The sequence below is a fragment of the Rutidosis leptorrhynchoides genome, chromosome 4 (genome assembly GCF_046630445.1).
Source record: "Rutidosis leptorrhynchoides isolate AG116_Rl617_1_P2 chromosome 4, CSIRO_AGI_Rlap_v1, whole genome shotgun sequence".
NCBI classification, from domain to species: Eukaryota; Viridiplantae; Streptophyta; class Magnoliopsida; order Asterales; family Asteraceae; genus Rutidosis; species Rutidosis leptorrhynchoides.
Window position 1 is genome coordinate 147777606 of NC_092336.1, and position 19145 is coordinate 147796750.

At 32.4% G+C, this 19145-nt stretch overlaps 1 protein-coding gene across 1 annotated transcript; it reads right to left on the reverse strand.

The window, feature by feature from the left end:
• Nucleotides 1–17568: 17568 nt before the first annotated feature.
• On the reverse strand, nucleotides 17569–18165 carry LOC139841115 (uncharacterized). The gene has a single exon (XM_071831348.1). It carries the CDS (start codon nucleotides 18163–18165, stop codon nucleotides 17569–17571), a length of 597 nt encoding a protein of 198 aa, XP_071687449.1.
• Nucleotides 18166–19145: the final 980 nt, after the last annotated feature.

Here is a 19145-nt window from a genome sequence, read left to right on the forward strand (position 1 = left end):
TAAAAGTAGTCAACAAAAGTTATAGATCAATTAATATTCTAGTCACCAATTGTGAATGCATATACATTGCCGATTTTACTCCGTACAAAATGATATCAGCAAATGGATTATAGTAACTTCAAATTATACAATAATTTTGCATTCATATAGGTCCATTGCATCAAAGTGGTAATTCTCTATATACTCGACCACAATGATCATCACATTATTAAATATTAACCTATGTTTAACCACTATCTATTCTGATTAGTCTCAGATGTATAATATTTTAAAAACCACTATTCTGACCCATATAATCATAGTGAATGTAATTTGATCAAAGTGGATATATTATAATTATAATATTATAACAATATGTTTTAGTGGCACACTATTATGAACATAAAATAATGGACTTATATATTATACTATATTAATATTAATAGTTTTAAATCTATTAATCAATCATGCAACTGTATTTCCACAATCAACATATGCTTTATTGTCGGCAACAATAATATTTATTAACTAAGCCCACTGTTGTAAACGGCGTCCGTTGCGTCCGCTGCGACGCCCGTTGCGGCGTTTTGGTGACTAAACCGTTTCAACCCCGTCCCGTTTTCTTATAAGCCGGTCAACGGTGAAAAGTCGGGTCAAATGCAGGAAAAATTGGGTCAACGCCGGTCAAAAGTCAGAAATTCTGTTAAAATCGGTCATAAGTCGGTTAAATCAATCAAAATTGACTTAGTTTAGTATTTCATTTTGTATTATATTAACACTAATAGCAATTATAGGTACAAACTTGTCAACGAAGGTTTTTTAGCTCTAAAATATGTGTAAATATATATTTATATATATATAAGTCAACATTAGTCAACATCCGTTTCGACCCCGTCTCGACCCCGTTTTTTCCGTTACGACGTTTTGAGGTCACAACTGTTTCGGCTCCGTCTCGCGTCTTTTTCAACCTTGACTAAGCCCCTTAGCTGTTATACAACTGTAAATTCTAAATTCTAAATAGATCAAATCTATTGTTACCGTAGCTAGAAAAGAATGATGATGATCATCAATGCATATCATCCTCTTATGTTCACCGTCTCCCAAAAAAAAAAACGTCAAGCTCTTTGGAAGTAAAACCAAACATATGAAGTTAATCGTAAGAATCGTTACCAACGATCATCAACTAATTTGCCCATGTCAGTCCCAGAAATTTATACCGCTAAAACAGAGTTGTAAATGAACATCTTTAAAGATGCATATAGTCGACACAATATAATTATCATTTATATTTATAATCATACAATATATTATGTTTCAAAATCCAATATTATGATCCATATAATAATCATATTGGAGATATTATAATATTATAATTATAATAACCACAAAGTTCATCACATCACATTTATTTAATATAATATATGCTTCTCCACTATATGTTCTAAGGTATGCAAACACGTAAACAAGAATTGGAATCTTGATTCTAATTAATAATACTTTGTAAAGCAGTAGGTTACTGAAAAAATCGTAGAGCCAAATCACTTGTTATATCAATTTAACATATTCACGGTGAACATATATAAAATCAAGCATACACGATGTTGACCGGAATAGCATATACAACAGCATAAATACTTTATGTTCAGATCTGATAGGATCAGTTTAGCAATTCATCAGTTGCACCAGAAAGAACAACAAACAAAATGATTTCAGTTATATCTGATTACAAGCATATCAATTTCGTAGTTTCGTGGAACAAGAATCTGTTTAAGTTTGTAGGTTTATTTATGCATACGAAACTGAAGACATGCGAGTCAATTCAAACTGATTACAAATAATGATCATGCTATCACACAAAGCAAATAATCAGAATATATAGACTGAAACATATAGATTACACAAACATAATATTCATATAACGATCATGTAATCATAAACTGAAAATAAATTGATCTAACCGATTGAAGGTTGAACCGGGCTTGTGTTTGACACAATTCCCTTAAACAGATTCTTCGTCTGTTACCAGGGTACACTGGTTCGAAGCAGCGTACTGCCGGACTTTAACACTTGCCTGAAAGATAACCTAAACAGGAGGCCTTGTTGTGATTGAGATGAAAACCTTAGTGTGTGTTATGGTTTCGATTGTGGTGTGGTATTTCTTCATACCCATAAGGCTTATTTATAGTGGAAGCACACTCCTTAGGTTTCCACCTACTTTCATAAAGCCTTTTAAAATTTGCACTAAACGCACAATTTTGAGACTCGATATCTCATTCACCTTTATCCCGTTTTGGACACACTTTAGTTCGTTGTAAAGCCCTCGCTAGTGGCTACAAAACTCATTTTTATCATCATTAATATTGACTACTCATCATATATTAATTAGTGTCCAATGTTGGTGAAAACACACTTTTAACCAATTTTTTTCAACATCTATCTTATACACTATCTTAGTCAAACTATCATATAAACAACATATTTCCTGCATCAATTGAAAGAAATATAAAAATGGTTAAATAAAGCATATACGATCAAATATGAACTTGAAAACAATAGTAGTTGACTTTACCTCTTGTATATGATTAATGTGGACAATTTTAACACGATGTCATCGACTAGGGCGGGAAAAAATCGAGTGAACAATGTAGTTAAGCATTAAAAATGTGCAAAAAGGTTCATGACATAACATTTGAAGTATTATCCAATCACAAATTATACACTAAGGAGCCTTACTGACCAATATCCTCAAGTTCCATGAAGTTATTGCCTCTGAATTCCTTATGTTTTGATTATGTATGCAACAACCTACATCAAATATTTATTACAATTATTCATTTTTCTATACAATGTAGTACTTAACAGTTGATAATTCAACGAGCTCAGAAGTGGATCAAGAGTAATAAGCATATACAAATATGAATAAGCTTACAAAACCTGTGTATAACAAAGTCCATAGCATCGTAATGGCTGAGTAGGAAACTTGATACATCTTTCCTTGATTTGGTACATAACTTGTTAATTATACTAATAGCCATATGTTTCCATATATCTGTTAACAGGAAGCATCGTATGATTCATTGTCTAACAAAACAAACATTACAAAGTATAAATAGCCCATAAAACAGACATGAAAACTGATGGGCCAGGATAATGAAAAGCCCTTATAAACACTGGGCAGAATACATAAAGGCAAAATACATAATTATAAATATTATCTAACAGCCCCCCGCAGTTGGAGCGGGAGTATGACGGACGCTCAAACTGGTACGGAACTCATAAAAAAGAATAGCAGGAAGGCCCTTGGTGAAGATGTCAGCATACTGATATCACGATGGAACATGAAGAACACGCACATTTTAACAACCCGTCCTTATCCACCTGGACGAAATCATCAACATTTGGTCCCATTGCGATGATCGACTCCAAGTAATGTCCTTAAATTGAGCAAATGCACAGCGGAAGACTTAATTCGTACCTGAGAATAAACATGCTTTAAAGTGTCAACCAAAAGGTTGGTGAGTTCATAGGTTTATCATAACAATCATTTTAATATGTTAATAAACCACAAGATTTCCGTTTATAAATATATGTACACTCGCAAGTGTATAAAAGTATTCTATAAGCTGTAGGCACCCGGTAACAAGACTTAACGTTCATGTTTTACCCTCTAAAGTACACCAGATCAGGTGTGTTTAAAATAATCTCGAAGTACTAAAGCATCCCATAGTCAGGATGGGGTTTGTCAGGCCCAATAGATCTATCTTTAGGATTCGCGCCTACCGTACATAGACAAGTAGTTTAATGTTACCAAGCTAAGGGTATATTTCTGGTTTAAACCCACATAGAATTAGTTTTAGTACTTGTGCCTATTTCGTAAAACATTTATAAAACAGCGCATGTATTCTCAGCCTAAAAATATATATTGCAAAAGCAATTAAAAAGGGAGCAAATGAAACTCACTCTACAATATTTTGTAGTAAAAATATTCATACGACGATACTGAACAATGCAGGGTTGGCCTCAGATTCACGAACCTATATCATTTGTATATTTATCAATACACATAATCGTAATCAAATAAGTTTATATATATTTAATTTATTAGTTATATTATTTTTATATTAATATATATATATATATATATATATATATATATATATATATATATATATATATATATATATATATATATATATATCTTATATTTTAAGTAAATAATAATATTAATATAGTTAAGTTTTGTGTTAGATATATTTTTATAACTATCTTTTGTTTGTTACATTAATGATATTACGAATGATAATACTAATAATAATAATACATAATGATAATACTGATAATTATAGAATGTTACTAATGTTAATATTTATGTAAATAATCATAACTATATTACTTTCATAATAATAGTAATAATCATAATAATAATAATAATACTTAATTGATAAAATTAATTAATGATAAATATATTAATAATGCTTATAACAATAATAATAATAATGATTATAATTCTGATAATAATTATAATACTAATACTAATAATAATTATCATACTTAACTTAACAACAATAATACTAATATTCGTTTTTTATATAATTTTAATCATAATAATAATAATATTAAATTTTATTTACTTCTTGTATTAGTACTAATAATAACAATAATAATAGTAATAATAGAATGAAAGAAAAATGTATACCCTTTTAAAAAAAACTGTTCTAAAAAGGAATGCCGCCGACCGGAGTCGAACCCGTGACCTCACGCTATTCTAACACCCCATTTAACCAGCTGAGCTGGCTAGTTTCTCTGTTATTGTTCAGGTCCGAAATATATATAACTTGCATCACGACTGTTTCGACTTCCCTCATCATCTTCAAAATTCCATCGACCAAAAACCCATTTAATAATCAAAACAATCACTCGTTCCTTAATTGAAACTAGAAAACGATTTGTATTGGTATTGTAATTTATCGGTCCAAAGAAAAATAGAAGAAAAAAAAAAAATAGCAGCAGCAACAGTAAAACGCAAGAACCCATTTAAAACTTGATATTGATTTTAAAAATTTAAGAGTTTTTAGCTCATGATTTCTACATGAAGTATGTCTTAAAACTTTCCTAGAATCTTTCTCCAACCTCAATTTTACTTAATTCATAACAGAAAGTTCAAATTTAATCGAAGAACTATGTTTGACTTTTGCGAAATAAATTTTTGACTCAGAAATTCAATCTCGTTTTTAAGAATTGAAATTTGAGATTTTAAAGAAAGACTAAGTAAATGATTCCTCACAACATGGCATTAACACATTTTGAAAATTTGATCGAAATTAACCTTTTCAAAAATTTGAAGCACGAGCAGGGAAGTAATGGTTTCAGTATTTTTTTTTTTATATTACAGATAGAATAGATATTCGTTATATATATTTAGAGATAATTGATTGATTCAGCTGAATGTTATTATAACCCAACATATCTCTCAACAAAGAATCACGGATCAATAGGAAGACAGAAGAAAAAGAAAAAAAAGAACTCCCAGATAGTGATATCAATACAACGCGTATATATCTATAATTATTATTAATATCCGAATATATATTTGTATTTATCCGTATATATCTGTTTTTGGACAAATCTGGGATTAGGTTGGATCCTGATGACGAGCTGGGGATATCAAAACAGAATAAAGGAGAAACTTGATAGGTATATATAACTAATCTATACAATTAATCATAGTTTAAAGACTTTATATAATTAATATTTATAATTAATATTTATATTAATAATAATAATAAGTATATTAATAATAAAAATGAAAAATAATGATACAAAAATCATATGATGATAATAATTATAATATAAATGACAATAATGATATTTCGTATTATTTTCTATTAATAATAACTACAAGAATAATAATGATATTAATAATACAAATAATATCATTAAAGATAATAATAATAATTGTGAATAATGTTTATAATATTAATATAACAAATTATACTTTTTAACTCTCATTTTTATTTATTATATCTTGAGATTGATATTAGCTAATGATAATAATGTATTAAATTACATGTATCACAATCTATATGTAATCATTTTATTAATGTTAGTAATACTGGTTTTAGTATAAATCTTTATATTAATGAAAGTACTAATATTATAAATATGGCAATTATATTTTATCTATAAGTAATTTAATATATTGAATTTACATATTGATAAGTATGTAGTATTTAATAATATTTATTATGCACAATAATACATATCAATTGTTTAATACTTTATATACTTCATATCTATAATATTAATTAGATATAACAACCATGTGCATATATTTATACACACACACACACACACATATATATATATATATATATATATATATATATATATATATATATATATATATATATATATATATATATATATATATATATATATATATATATATATTCATTCATTCTAATAGCAATTTAATTGTTCTGTATATTATTTTGTATCACCTTTTACGTATTTAGTTCTAATACTTAAATTATATTTTATAATTTCAAACTATTATAATTACTTATATATATATATATATATATATATATATATATATATATATATATATATATATATACATATATACATATATACATATATACATATTTATTTACAAAGAATTGTTCGTGAATCGTCGGTAATGGTCGAAGGTTAATTAAATATATGAAACAGTTTGAATTTTTTTTTTAGACTCAACATAACAGACTTCGCTTATCATATCGAAATCATATAAGGTTTAAGTTTAAATTTGATCGGAAATTTCCGGGTCGTCACAGTACCTACCCGTTAAAGAAATTTCGTCCCGAAATTTGAGTGAGGTGGTCATGGCTAACATTAAGAATGTTTTCATGACAAATATGAGTTGATAAATAGAGTTTTATCATCATTGATTAATATGGATAAAACCATTTGATTTTGTGAAGAGTACGAGTGAAGCTATCACCAAAGAGTGAAATGAGTAGGTATAGATTTGTCATATCTTTTTCGTAGATAGGATTGATTTCTGGAGTTTAAGAGATTTGGGGAAGATCTTAGTAATATGATTTGATTCTTCGGTAATTAAGGAAATTAGGATCCGCTTTAAATGCGATCATCTGTTTTGATTTCCCTGTCGGATATTCTACTATATATCCACCCCTTCGTTTCTTTTATATTTCAGAGTTCCATACTTTTGTTCTCTATTCCTGACTTTAAGTCAAGCGAATAACGGTCCGGAATTAATAGGTATGAATTTTGAAATGAACATAGTTAATGTTCTAAGAAAGAAATCGTAATGGTTCGATCTTGATTTAGCAAATTATCAGAATATCCCAGAAAAGACCGAATCATCAAGAAAAATATTTTCTTGATATGTTTAGAGATTGGGTAGAATGTAAGAGTCGTGTAAATGGCACATGATGACGGTATGTTCTGTGAATCATCACGTTCCATTAGAAACTCAGCATGACTTGCTGTAATATAATGACGTTGATCAAGTGTCATTATATTATACTAATTCATGCTTCAGTTCCTAACACTACTTCAAAAACATTCATATTTAAAATTTGAATTTTTCAGAATTTAGAAACTAACATAGTTTCTTTTATATTGAAGTGCAGGTATTGCGAAGAGATAGATGATTTTCAAATAAGAATACTTATGAAAATATCTTCAGAAATATCGAGGATATTTATAATGAAAGATACGATGATATCTTAGAATGTTCAAGATAGGATGATGATGAAGAATATTTGTCTGTGAAGGTTTAGAATGAGGAGTAAGGTGTTTGCTAACAATTTTAGTAGATACTGAATCATTTGGATCATTTGAAGGCAGATTCAGTCCTTGTGATTTATTCTCAGCCTCTTCATACTTTGCTCAACCCGTTTTCCAGTTCCAAACCTTCTCTTTTTCTGAGCTTTACCAACACACTGTACTTTATCATCAAAATTTTGACTGTTAGAGTCGTTTACAGTTTTTGCTGCTTCATCAGCATTTCAAGAACTAGTTCGTAGTTCAGGGTGTTTTTTAGAAACCTCACATTCGAAGTCTGTAAGTTTTGGAGGTAGGTAATATATGTATAACTGTTGACGTGGAAACGCTATGAAATTCAAAATATTGATTGCGGATTACCGGTAATTGGTATTGCAATTCTGGTTTCAAAATACGGATGAGTATATGATGGAATTTCATGAATAATACAGATATTTTTCAGAAAGACTAATCCGAAGTTGCTGGTACATCGGCTGATAATATAGTGGAATATAAAAGGTTCTCCGGTAATGATGACGAAAGAGCAACGTATATATTGAGGTTATAATAAGACTAGTCCGACTGAAGAGTCGATGTTGACTTGGTGGAGCTGTGACAAAATTGGCTACTTTGAAAAGGAATCGTAAGGTTGTTTTTGCTAATAAATGATAAAGAATTCGATGTGGTACGTGTTAAACTATGACTTTAGGTTCGAGATTTTCGGGTGCATAACTATATGCATAAATCAATTGAGGTATTTTCAGGAATCATGAAGGGTTTGAATGCGGATTGTAATCGTTAAGATACAAATGAGGTTCAAGATGATATCAAGTGGCAAACTTGAAAAATTGTTTAGTTTCATATGTTATAATCAATATTTTAATTCATTTTTAATTGTCCAATGTTTGTAGTCCGCAGTTGATAGTCCACAGTTAGCAGTTCAATAATTCATATATAGTTTATAATATTCGAATTAATTAATACGTATCGTGACCCGTGTACCGGTCTCAGACTCGATCACAACTCAAACAATATATATATTTTGGAATCAACCTCAACCCTGTATAGCTAACTCCAACATTTGCATATAGAGTGCCTATGGTTGTTCCGAAATATATATATAGATGGGTCGATATGATATGTCAAAACCTTGTATACATGTCCCGATATCTAAAGTGCGTAAAGTAAATGACAATAAATAAAATTGCGAGAATGTAAATTGCGATAAATAAAATGTAACCAGTTAGCTAGGAACAGTTAGCTAGGAACAATTAGCGTGGATTCTTAACAAAATTCTTCTCATAATTAATTTGTTTGTTTCTAACAAATTTTATTTTGTCCAATGTTTTCTTCATTATGCCACTTGTTGGATTCTGATAAGTCAAAATCCAAATATGAATTTTGAATAGAAATGGTTATTCTGTGGTGAACGGATACGTATATCGGTGGTTGTAAGTAGGATAGTAAATAACCGTTGAATCAAATTCGAAGAATGTATAGTGTAACTTATTAATGTGAAATCTGAATATTCCTCGGGTATTACCTACCCGTTAAAATATTTTCATCATTAACAGTTTGTACGAAAGAATTTTTAATCACAATCTTTATGAAAATATACATACATTTATATTTTCTTCAGACGTAATCATGAATTTAATGAGTCAATAAGATATTAAACTCGTTTGATTTACCGTTAGAATAAGAGTATTTAATCTCTAAAACATTAGAGATTACATAATCGCTATGTCGAATGAAGATAAATGATGTAGAACGTTATGTAGAACAATGATCGTACTCGAGGTACAGAATGAGATGTTAAGTCACGTGGTGCGGATGTGATTGTTGGTGGTGTTAATGGTACTGTTGATGATGGTGATCCGTTGATGCCGGTGATGCTGCTGGTACTTAGGATATTGAGGTTTGCGATGTGGATGTTACTGGCGGTCTTGATTATGCTGCTGGCGCTGCTGATGGTGTTTGTAATCCTTGCACCATAATCTCCAAAGCCGTCACGCGAGCGCGAATTTCGTTAACTTCTGCCAATACACCGGCATGATTAGCGGTTGGAGCGAGCGGATGAATAAGATTCGTAATATGGGATAGTATATAATCGTGACGAGATACTCTAGAAATGAGAGAGAAAATGGTGTTTCGAATAGGTTCGCCGGTAAGTGCTTCAGGTTCATCACCAAGAGGGCAATTTGGTGGATGGAAGGGATCACCTTCTTCTTGTCTCCAGTGATTTAGTATATTACGAACCCATCCCCAATTCATCCAGAATAGATGATGAGAAATTGGTTGATCCATTCCGATGACGCTGTTTTCGGAGCCCGAATGGAAATCCATATCGGCATAGCTGTCGGAATCTGAGAGATTTGAACAAGATGCGGAATCCATCTTGTATAATCGGGGAAATGAATTTTTGGTATGGAATAGATTATAGGAGTTAGATTTGGTATTCTTCAATACATAATTTTCATATGTATATATAATACCAAAATCCCATAAATTACGGAGAATCTTTAAAAAGATGTTAATCAAAGTTCACAGTAACAGATACGCTAAGATATGGATTAGTGGATATGCTAAGATATGATTTTGTCTGTACACCATCTATGCAATAATTGCAATAAGACGTGTCGAGACTGAAAATGATAGGTAGATATTTTCGATAAATGGTGGTAAGCAAAAACTTTTAACATGCAGACCAGGTTCAAATCCAGACTTATTAATATAACCTAACAACTACTAGGTCGAAGTCCAGACTTACTAATGCATCTAAACAACTACCAGTTAGACACACTAATGCAAGACCTGGTTCACTAAGACCACCGCTCTGATACCAACTTTAACAACCCGTCCTTATCCACCTGGACGAAATCATCAACATTTGGTCCCATTGCGATGATCGACTCCAAGTAATGTCCTTAAATTGAGCAAATGCACAGCGGAAGACTTAATTCGTACCTGAGAATAAACATGCTTTAAAGTGTCAACCAAAAGGTTGGTGAGTTCATAGGTTTATCATAACAATCATTTTAATATGTTAATAAACCACAAGATTTCCGTTTATAAATATATGTACACTCACAAGTGTATAAAAGTATTCTATAAGCTGTAGGCACCCGGTAACAAGACTTAACGTTCATGTTTTACCCTCTAAAGTACACCAGATCAGGTGTGTTTAAAATAACCTCGAAGTACTAAAGCATCCCATAGTCAGAATGGGGTTTGTCAGGCCCAATAGATCTATCTTTAGGATTCGCGCCTACCGTACATAGACAAGTAGTTTAATGTTACCAAGCTAAGGGTATATTTCTGGTTTAAACCCACATAGAATTAGTTTTAGTACTTGTGCCTATTTCGTAAAACATTTATAAAACAGCGCATGTATTCTCAGCCCAAAAATATATATTGCAAAAGCAATTAAAAAGGGAGCAAATGAAACTCACTCTACAATATTTTGTAGTAAAAATATTCATACGACGATACTGAACAATGCAGGGTTGGCCTCAGATTCACGAATCTATATCATTTGTATATTTATCAATACACATAATCGTAATCAAATAAGTTTATATATATTTAATTTATTAGTTATATTATTTTTATATTAATATATATATATATATATATATATATATATATATATATATATATATATATATATATATATATATATATATATATATATATATATATATATATATATATATCTTATATTTTAAGTAAATAATAATATTAATATAGTTAAGTTTTGTGTTAGATATATTTTTATAACTATCTTTTGTTTGTTACATTTATGATATTACGAATGATAATACTAATAATAATAATACATAATGATAATACTGATAATTATAGAATGTTACTAATGTTAATATTTATGTAAATAATCATAACTATATTACTTTCATAATAATAGTAATAATCATAATAATAATAATAATACTTAATTGATAAAATTAATTAATGATAAATATATTAATAATGCTTATAACAATAATAATAATAATGATTATAATTCTTATAATTCTGATAATAATTATAATACTAATACTAATAATAATTATCATACTTAACTTAACAACAATAATACTAATATTCGTTTTTTTATATAATTTTAATCATAATAATAATAATATTAAATTTTATTTACTTCTTGTATTAGTACTAATAATACCAATAATAATAGTAATAATAGAATGAAAGAAAAATGTATACCCTTTTAAAAAAAACTGTTCTAAAAAGGAATGCCGCCGACCGGAGTCGAACCCGTGACCTCACGCTATTCCAACACCCCATTTAACCAGCTGAGCTGGCTAGTTTCTCTGTTATTGTTCAGGTCCGAAATATATATAACTTGCATCACGACTGTTTCGACTTCCCTCATCATCTTCAAAATTCCATCGAACAAAAACCCATTTAATAATCAAAACAATCACTCGTTCCTTAATTGAAACTAGAAAACGATTTGTATTGGTATTGTAATTTATCGGTCCAAAGAAAAATAGAAGAAAAAAAAAAATAGCAGCAGCAACAGTAAAACGCAAGAACCCATTTAAAACTTGATATTGATTTTGAAAATTTAAGAGTTTTTAGCTCATGATTTCTACATGAAGTATGTCTTAAAACTTTCCTAGAATCTTTCTCCAACCTCAATTTTACTTAATTCATAACAGAAAGTTCAAATTTAATCGAAGAACTATGTTTGACTTTTGCGAAATAAATTTTTGACTCAGAAATTCAATCTCGTTTTTAAGAATTGAAATTTGAGATTTTAAAGAAAGACTAAGTAAATGATTCCTCACAACATGGCATTAACACATTTTGAAAATTTGATCGAAATTAACCTTTTCAAAAATTTGAAGCACGAGCAGGGAAGTAATGGTTTCAGTATTTTTTTTTTATATTACAGATAGAATAGATATTCGGTATATATATTTAGAGATAATTGATTGATTCAGCTGAATGTTATTATAACCCAACATATCTCTCGACAAAGAATCACGGATCAATAGGAAGACAGAAGAAAAAGAAAAAAAAGAACTCCCAGATAGTGATATCAGTACAACGCGTATATATCTATAATTATTATTAATATCCGAATATATATTTGTATTTATCCGTATATATCTGTTTTTGGACAAATATGGGATTAGGTTGGATCCTGATGACGAGCTGGGGATATCAAAACAGAATAAAGGAGAAACTTGATAGGTATATATAACTAATCTATACAATTAATCATAGTTTAAAGACTTTATATAATTAATATTTATAATTAATATTTATATTAATAATAATAATAAGTATATTAATAATAAAAATGAAAAATAATGATACAAAAATCATATGATGATAATAATTATAATATAAATGACAATAATGATATTTCGTATTATTTTCTATTAATAATAACTACAAGAATAATAATGATATTAATAATACAAATAATATCATTAAGATAATAATAATAATTGTGAATAATGTTTATAATATTAATATAACAAATTATACTTTTTAACTCTCATTTTTATTTATTATATCTTGAGATTGATATTAGCTAATGATAATAATGTATTAAATTACATGTATCACAATCTATATGTAATCATTTTATTAATGTTAGTAATACTGGTTTTAGTATAAATCTTTATATTAATGAAAGTACTAATATTATAAATATGGCAATTATATTTTATCTATAAGTAATTTAATATATTGAATTTACATATTGATGAGTATGTAGTATTTAATAATATTTATTATGCACAATAATACATATCAATTGTTTAATACTTTATATACTTCATATCTATAATATTAATTAGATATAACAACCATGTGCATATATTTATACATATATATATATATATATATATATATATATATATATATATATATATTCATTCTAATAGCAATTTAATTGTTCTGTATATTATTTTGTATCACCTTTTACGTATTTAGTTCTAATACTTAAATTATATTTTATAATTTCAAACTATTATAATTACTTATATATATATATATATATATATATATATATATATATACATATATACATATTTATTTACAAAGAATTGTTCGTGAATCGTCGGTAATGGTCGAAGGTTAATTAAATATATGAAACAGTTTGAATTTTTTTTTAGACTCAACATAACAGACTTCGCTTATCATATCGAAATCATATAAGGTTTAAGTTTAAATTTGATCGGAAATTTCCGGGTCGTCACACACATGTCCTTTTGTCACTAGATCCAGCACGAAATGAATGTCAATCTCGATGTGTTTCGTGCGTTGGTGCTGAACTGGGTTACCTGACATGTATACTGCACTGACATTATCACAATAAACAATAGTGGCCTAGGATAAAAGGCAATGTAGTTCGCGGAGGAGGTTGTGTAGCCAACATGTCTCGGAAACGACATTAGCAACCCCGCGGTACTCAGCTTCGGCACTGGAGCGAGAGGGGGTCAACCGTCGTTTGGAGGACCACGACAGAAGGTTGGTACCCAAAAAAACACAATATCCGGAGGTCGAGTGGTGCGTACTGGGGCATCCAGCCCAGTCAGCATCAGAGTAGGCGGTCAGAGACGTGGTAGAGGATGTATAGAGCTGGAGGCCATAATCAAGAGTACCCTCAATATACCAGAGAATCCGCTTAAGTGCGGAAAAATTCTGCTCAGGAGGATCATGCATAAACAGACAGATCTGCTGAACAGCATAAGCGATGTCCGGTCTTGTGAAAGTGAGGTACTGAAGTGCGTCGGCAAGGCTTCGATATAATGTCGGATTAGCAACCGGAGAACCTGATGTGCCAATCTTCGTGCTGGTCTCGACCTGGGTTCAGCAAGGTGACAGCCTGACATATCGGCACGCTCGAGAATCTCGACAACATATTTCTTCTGAGAAAGGAACATCCCGGAAGAATTACGTGTATCGAAAATACCCAAGAAGTAGTTCAGCGGGCCAAGGTCAGTCATGGAAAACTCCTGGTGTAGAGATGCAATAACCCGCTGAAGAAACCCAGTCGATGAGGCGGTCAGAATAATGTCATCCACGTATAATAGGAGATATGCAGTGTCGGGGCCCTGGCAATAAATGAATAGGTAAGTGTCGCACCTGCTCTGCTAAAAACCGACACTCTGAGCATAGACCGCGAATCGTTGGTACCATGCCCAGGGGGCCTGCTTCAACCCATAAGGGGATTTCTGCAGGAGGCACACATGGCCGTGAAGGTTCACGAAAGCCCCGAGGCTGGTGCATATAGATGATCTCAGAAAGGTGACCGTGAAGAAAGGAATTCTTGACATCAATCTGATGAACGGGCCAATGTCGAGAAATAGCAAGGCTGAGAACAGTCCGAATGGTGGCCGGTTTAACAACCGGGCTAAAGGTCTCATCACAATCAATACCAACCTGCTGGCTGTGACCATTAGCAACGAGTCAAACCTTATACCTACTTAAAGTCCCATCAGCATTAAACTTGTGCTTAAACAGCCACATGGAGCAAATTATGTTCGTATCCAAGGGGCGGGGCACAAGGGTCCAAGTACCATTTGTAATTAAAGCATTATACTTTTCGATCATAGCGTGCTGCCAGTTGGGGTCGTTAAATGCGTGAGAGTATGAGGTAGGAATGGGAGAGATGGTGAACACATGGAGATTGAGACATTGAACAGGTTTAGTGGTTCCAAAGCGGTGACAGGTGACCATGGGGTGAGTAGAGGTGGTGAGATTCAGTAAATTTGCGGGAATGGGAGGAGGTGGCGGTGGTGAGGTTGGGGGAGTAGGAGGAGTAGGTGTGACAGGTGCAGGGGATGGTGGTCGTGTGTTATTGGGGATGTTACTCTCGGCGAAGCTACTAGAGAACAAGTTAGGTGGTGGATCGAGGAAGTCGTAGGAAGTAGTAGTGATGGTAGGAGCGGGCGAGGATAGAGAGGAAGCATATGGGAAAGTATTTTCGTGGAAAGTAACATGAGGAGATAAAATGACTTTATGGGTGTCGAGTTCAAGACATCGATAGCCTCGTTGATTGGAGGGATATCCAAGGAAGATGCATGAAGTGGAGCGGGGAGCAAGTTTGTTGGTGGTATTGAGGTGAGGGTAACAGAGGCAACCGAAGACGCGAAGTGTGAAATAGTTAGGTGGAATTTTGTAGAGTCGTGTATGAGGAATGTCATAGTTAATGGCGGAAGAGGGAAGAAGATTTAGAATGTAGGAGGCCATGTGTAGTGCCTCTGTCCAGAAAGTCGGAGGAAGGTTGGCTTGAAACAAGAGAGTGCTGATCATGTTATTGATGGTACATATCTTTCGTTCGGATTTGCCATTTTGTTGGGAAGTTTGGGTGCAAGAGAGTCGTAGTTGGATGCCATTTGATTTAAATAGTCGGTGGAGAGAAGTGTTATCAAATTCCCCCTCGATCGCATTGGAAAGCTTTAATTTCAGTATTGAATTGTGTTTTAACGAATGCACGAAATTGAACAAATATATTGAATATATAATATTTATTGCTTAATGGAAACACCCATAAATAATGTGAGTAATGATCCAAAAAAAGGACCTAATATTTAAAACCACTGAGACTCGAAACAGGAAAAGTCCATAAGTCGGAATGGATAATATCAAAAGCAGAAGTAACATGTGAACTAGAACTACTGAATGGAAGCCTCACATGTTTGCCAAGTTGGCATGCATGGCAGAATTTGGGAGACTTCGTTTTATTACATGCGATTAAATTATTAGAAATAAGACGACGAAAAGATTCAACGCTGGGATGTCCAAGACGTTGATACCAGGTAGTGGAGGTAGTGAGGAGAGCATGTTGTACTGGAGTAGATGACTGAGGGGTGAACGGGTAGAGATCTCTGGTGCTATCACATCGGAGGAGTAGGCGGCGAGTCAGGTAGTCCTTCACAGAAAAACCAAACTCGTCAAAACAAACAGATACTTTATTATCACATGCAAAATGACGAACAGAAATAAGATTTTTAATAATGTTTGGCGTTACAAGAACATTAGACAAGTATAGTGGTCGGTGGATATTAGGCAACCCGCAATGGCCGGTGTTAGTGACGGGGATAGTGTTCCCGTCACCAACGACAACCGAAGGGTAAATGCAATGATTAAAAATGGTACTCAAATTACGATGCTAGATGTAAGGTGAGTTTAAGCACCCGTATCCATGTACCAACCAGCGTTACCGTAATCCTGAAGTGTCATTGTGTTAAATGCATGAGGAAGCAATGTTTCTTGAGTAGACTGTGGCATAGGAACAAATGAACCAGGAGAAGTGGGCTGAGCAGAGGCCATAGGGGCAGGCCCTGTTGTGGTTGGTGGTCCTGCAAAGCTAGTATAAAAGTGGGCCGACGGTTGAATAGGTTGTCCAGCAAGCTGATGTCCAGCAAGCTGATGTCCAGTAAGCTGATGTCCAGTGGTATTACGAAGCCCAACCTGAGCAAGTGAATGTGCAGGCCCAACTCAATTTTCTTGCGGGCTGAATGAATGAAATCCAGGTGGAGCAAGCATTTGGGCCAAAGGAGTGCGTGGCCTAAAATCGAACTGGGCCGTAGGTAGACAAAAGGGCCGCAGATGTCCCTGTTGGGCTAATAATTGTTATTGGGCCTGTATTATTTCTAAAAGATGGGCGTATGTGTTACCAGTAGGTCTGGAGGAGATAGCAGGGGCAGTTGCAGGTCTTGTGGAGTGATGAAGATACCTGCATTTGTTCGCAAACCGACAGTGCCCACGATTAAAATTACGACAAACTTGTTGGTTATTCGAACGAGATGTGCTGATGGGCTGATTAGTGGCTTATGCAACAAGAACAGTATGAGCATATGGGGTGCCCAAGGCATCGACATTGTTTCTGCTTTTGCGTGAGACTTGCATCTCCTCAAGGGTGATCATAGACCGAACTGTATTGAAACTTGGAAATGGATTGCTATGTAGGATGATGTGATGGGAGTGTGGAAACCGCTTGTTTAGCCCGTTGATCGCATATGTGACTAACTCGTCTTCATCAATTTTGGAACCGAGGTTAGTTAGCAACACATCTAAGGATTCTACCTTTCGAAAATATTGTTCTGCGGTTAGATCGCCGATGTTGAGGGACCGTAATTCTACTGTAAGTTCAACAATCTTTGAGCGCTTGTTGTCTTGAAATATTTTCTTTAGAAATTCCCAAGCAGCGAAGGCAGTTTTAGGCTGCGAATTTAACAGTCGTTCTAGAAGGGTTTCTGAAATAGTCAAGAAAATCCACCCCAACACGACAGCGTCGGCCTTGCTTGTTTCTTCATCAGGTGGATCGGATGAGGATGAACCTTCAATAAATTGGTGGAGTTTGATCAGTATTAGATGAAGAACCGATGTGACTGTGTAGATTTTATCATATTTGCCGGAAGGAGCCATGAAAAAAAAATAAAATAAAATAATTGTGGATGATCGGTGGAGAAACAGACAACAGCAGCGAGAGATTTTTTTATTTTTTGCTTTAGGGTTGCAGGATGTTATCTGATACCAAGTTAATAGGAAGCATCGTATGATTCATTGTCTAACAAAACAACCATTACAAAGTATAAATACCCATAAAATAGACACGGAAACTGATGGGCCAGGATAATGAAAAGCCCTTATAAACACTGGGCAGAATACATAAAGGCAAAATACATAAATATAAATATTATCTAACAATATCTAATCGCAATTGACAGTAACAAAAAATGGACTTTCTAACACACTGTTAGGCCATATTTTATATTGATGTGATTTGTATATTTTTCCTAATCCCTTACTTTGCACATGATGCATATGGACCTATAAATATGCATCATCCCCTCACTTAGATTTAAGCCTTCATAACTACACACACCCTTACACCATCTCCTTCACACACATCACCATATGCTCTCAATCTTGTAACAACATCACCTTGTAATCTTGGCACTTGATTGTTCAATACGCAGATTCATAATCTGCTACTGCTGTTGTTATTCATATTCATCATCACAGCTTATACATATGCATATACACTATATGATTACTCATATATACATACACAACCTGAATCATTCACGAAGAACATGAATTGAACGAATTCTAACCTCTACACACACAAAATAGTAGTATGATGATGACCTCCGTCAATTAGTTAGAAAGTACAAACAATGGAGATTTAGTTACAAAAATATGGTAATCTAAATCAGAAAATGTGAAACATAAACATAATTATATTGTAGTATAAGTAAACAGTAGAAAGTAGTTGATATCTTCAAAGATCGATTTTTATGACGCCGTTTTTGGGCAAATGTGTGTGACAGATGCTTCCTGCATGAAAAGAGTTATATGTGTTTGTAAATACAGAGCAATGAGGTGAAATAATTATAGAGCAA

Excerpts from the sequence above, each read along its gene's own strand:
- LOC139841115 (XM_071831348.1), bottom strand. The coding sequence starts at position 18,165 with ATGGCTCCTTCCGGCAAATATGATAAAATCTACACAGTCACATCGGTT.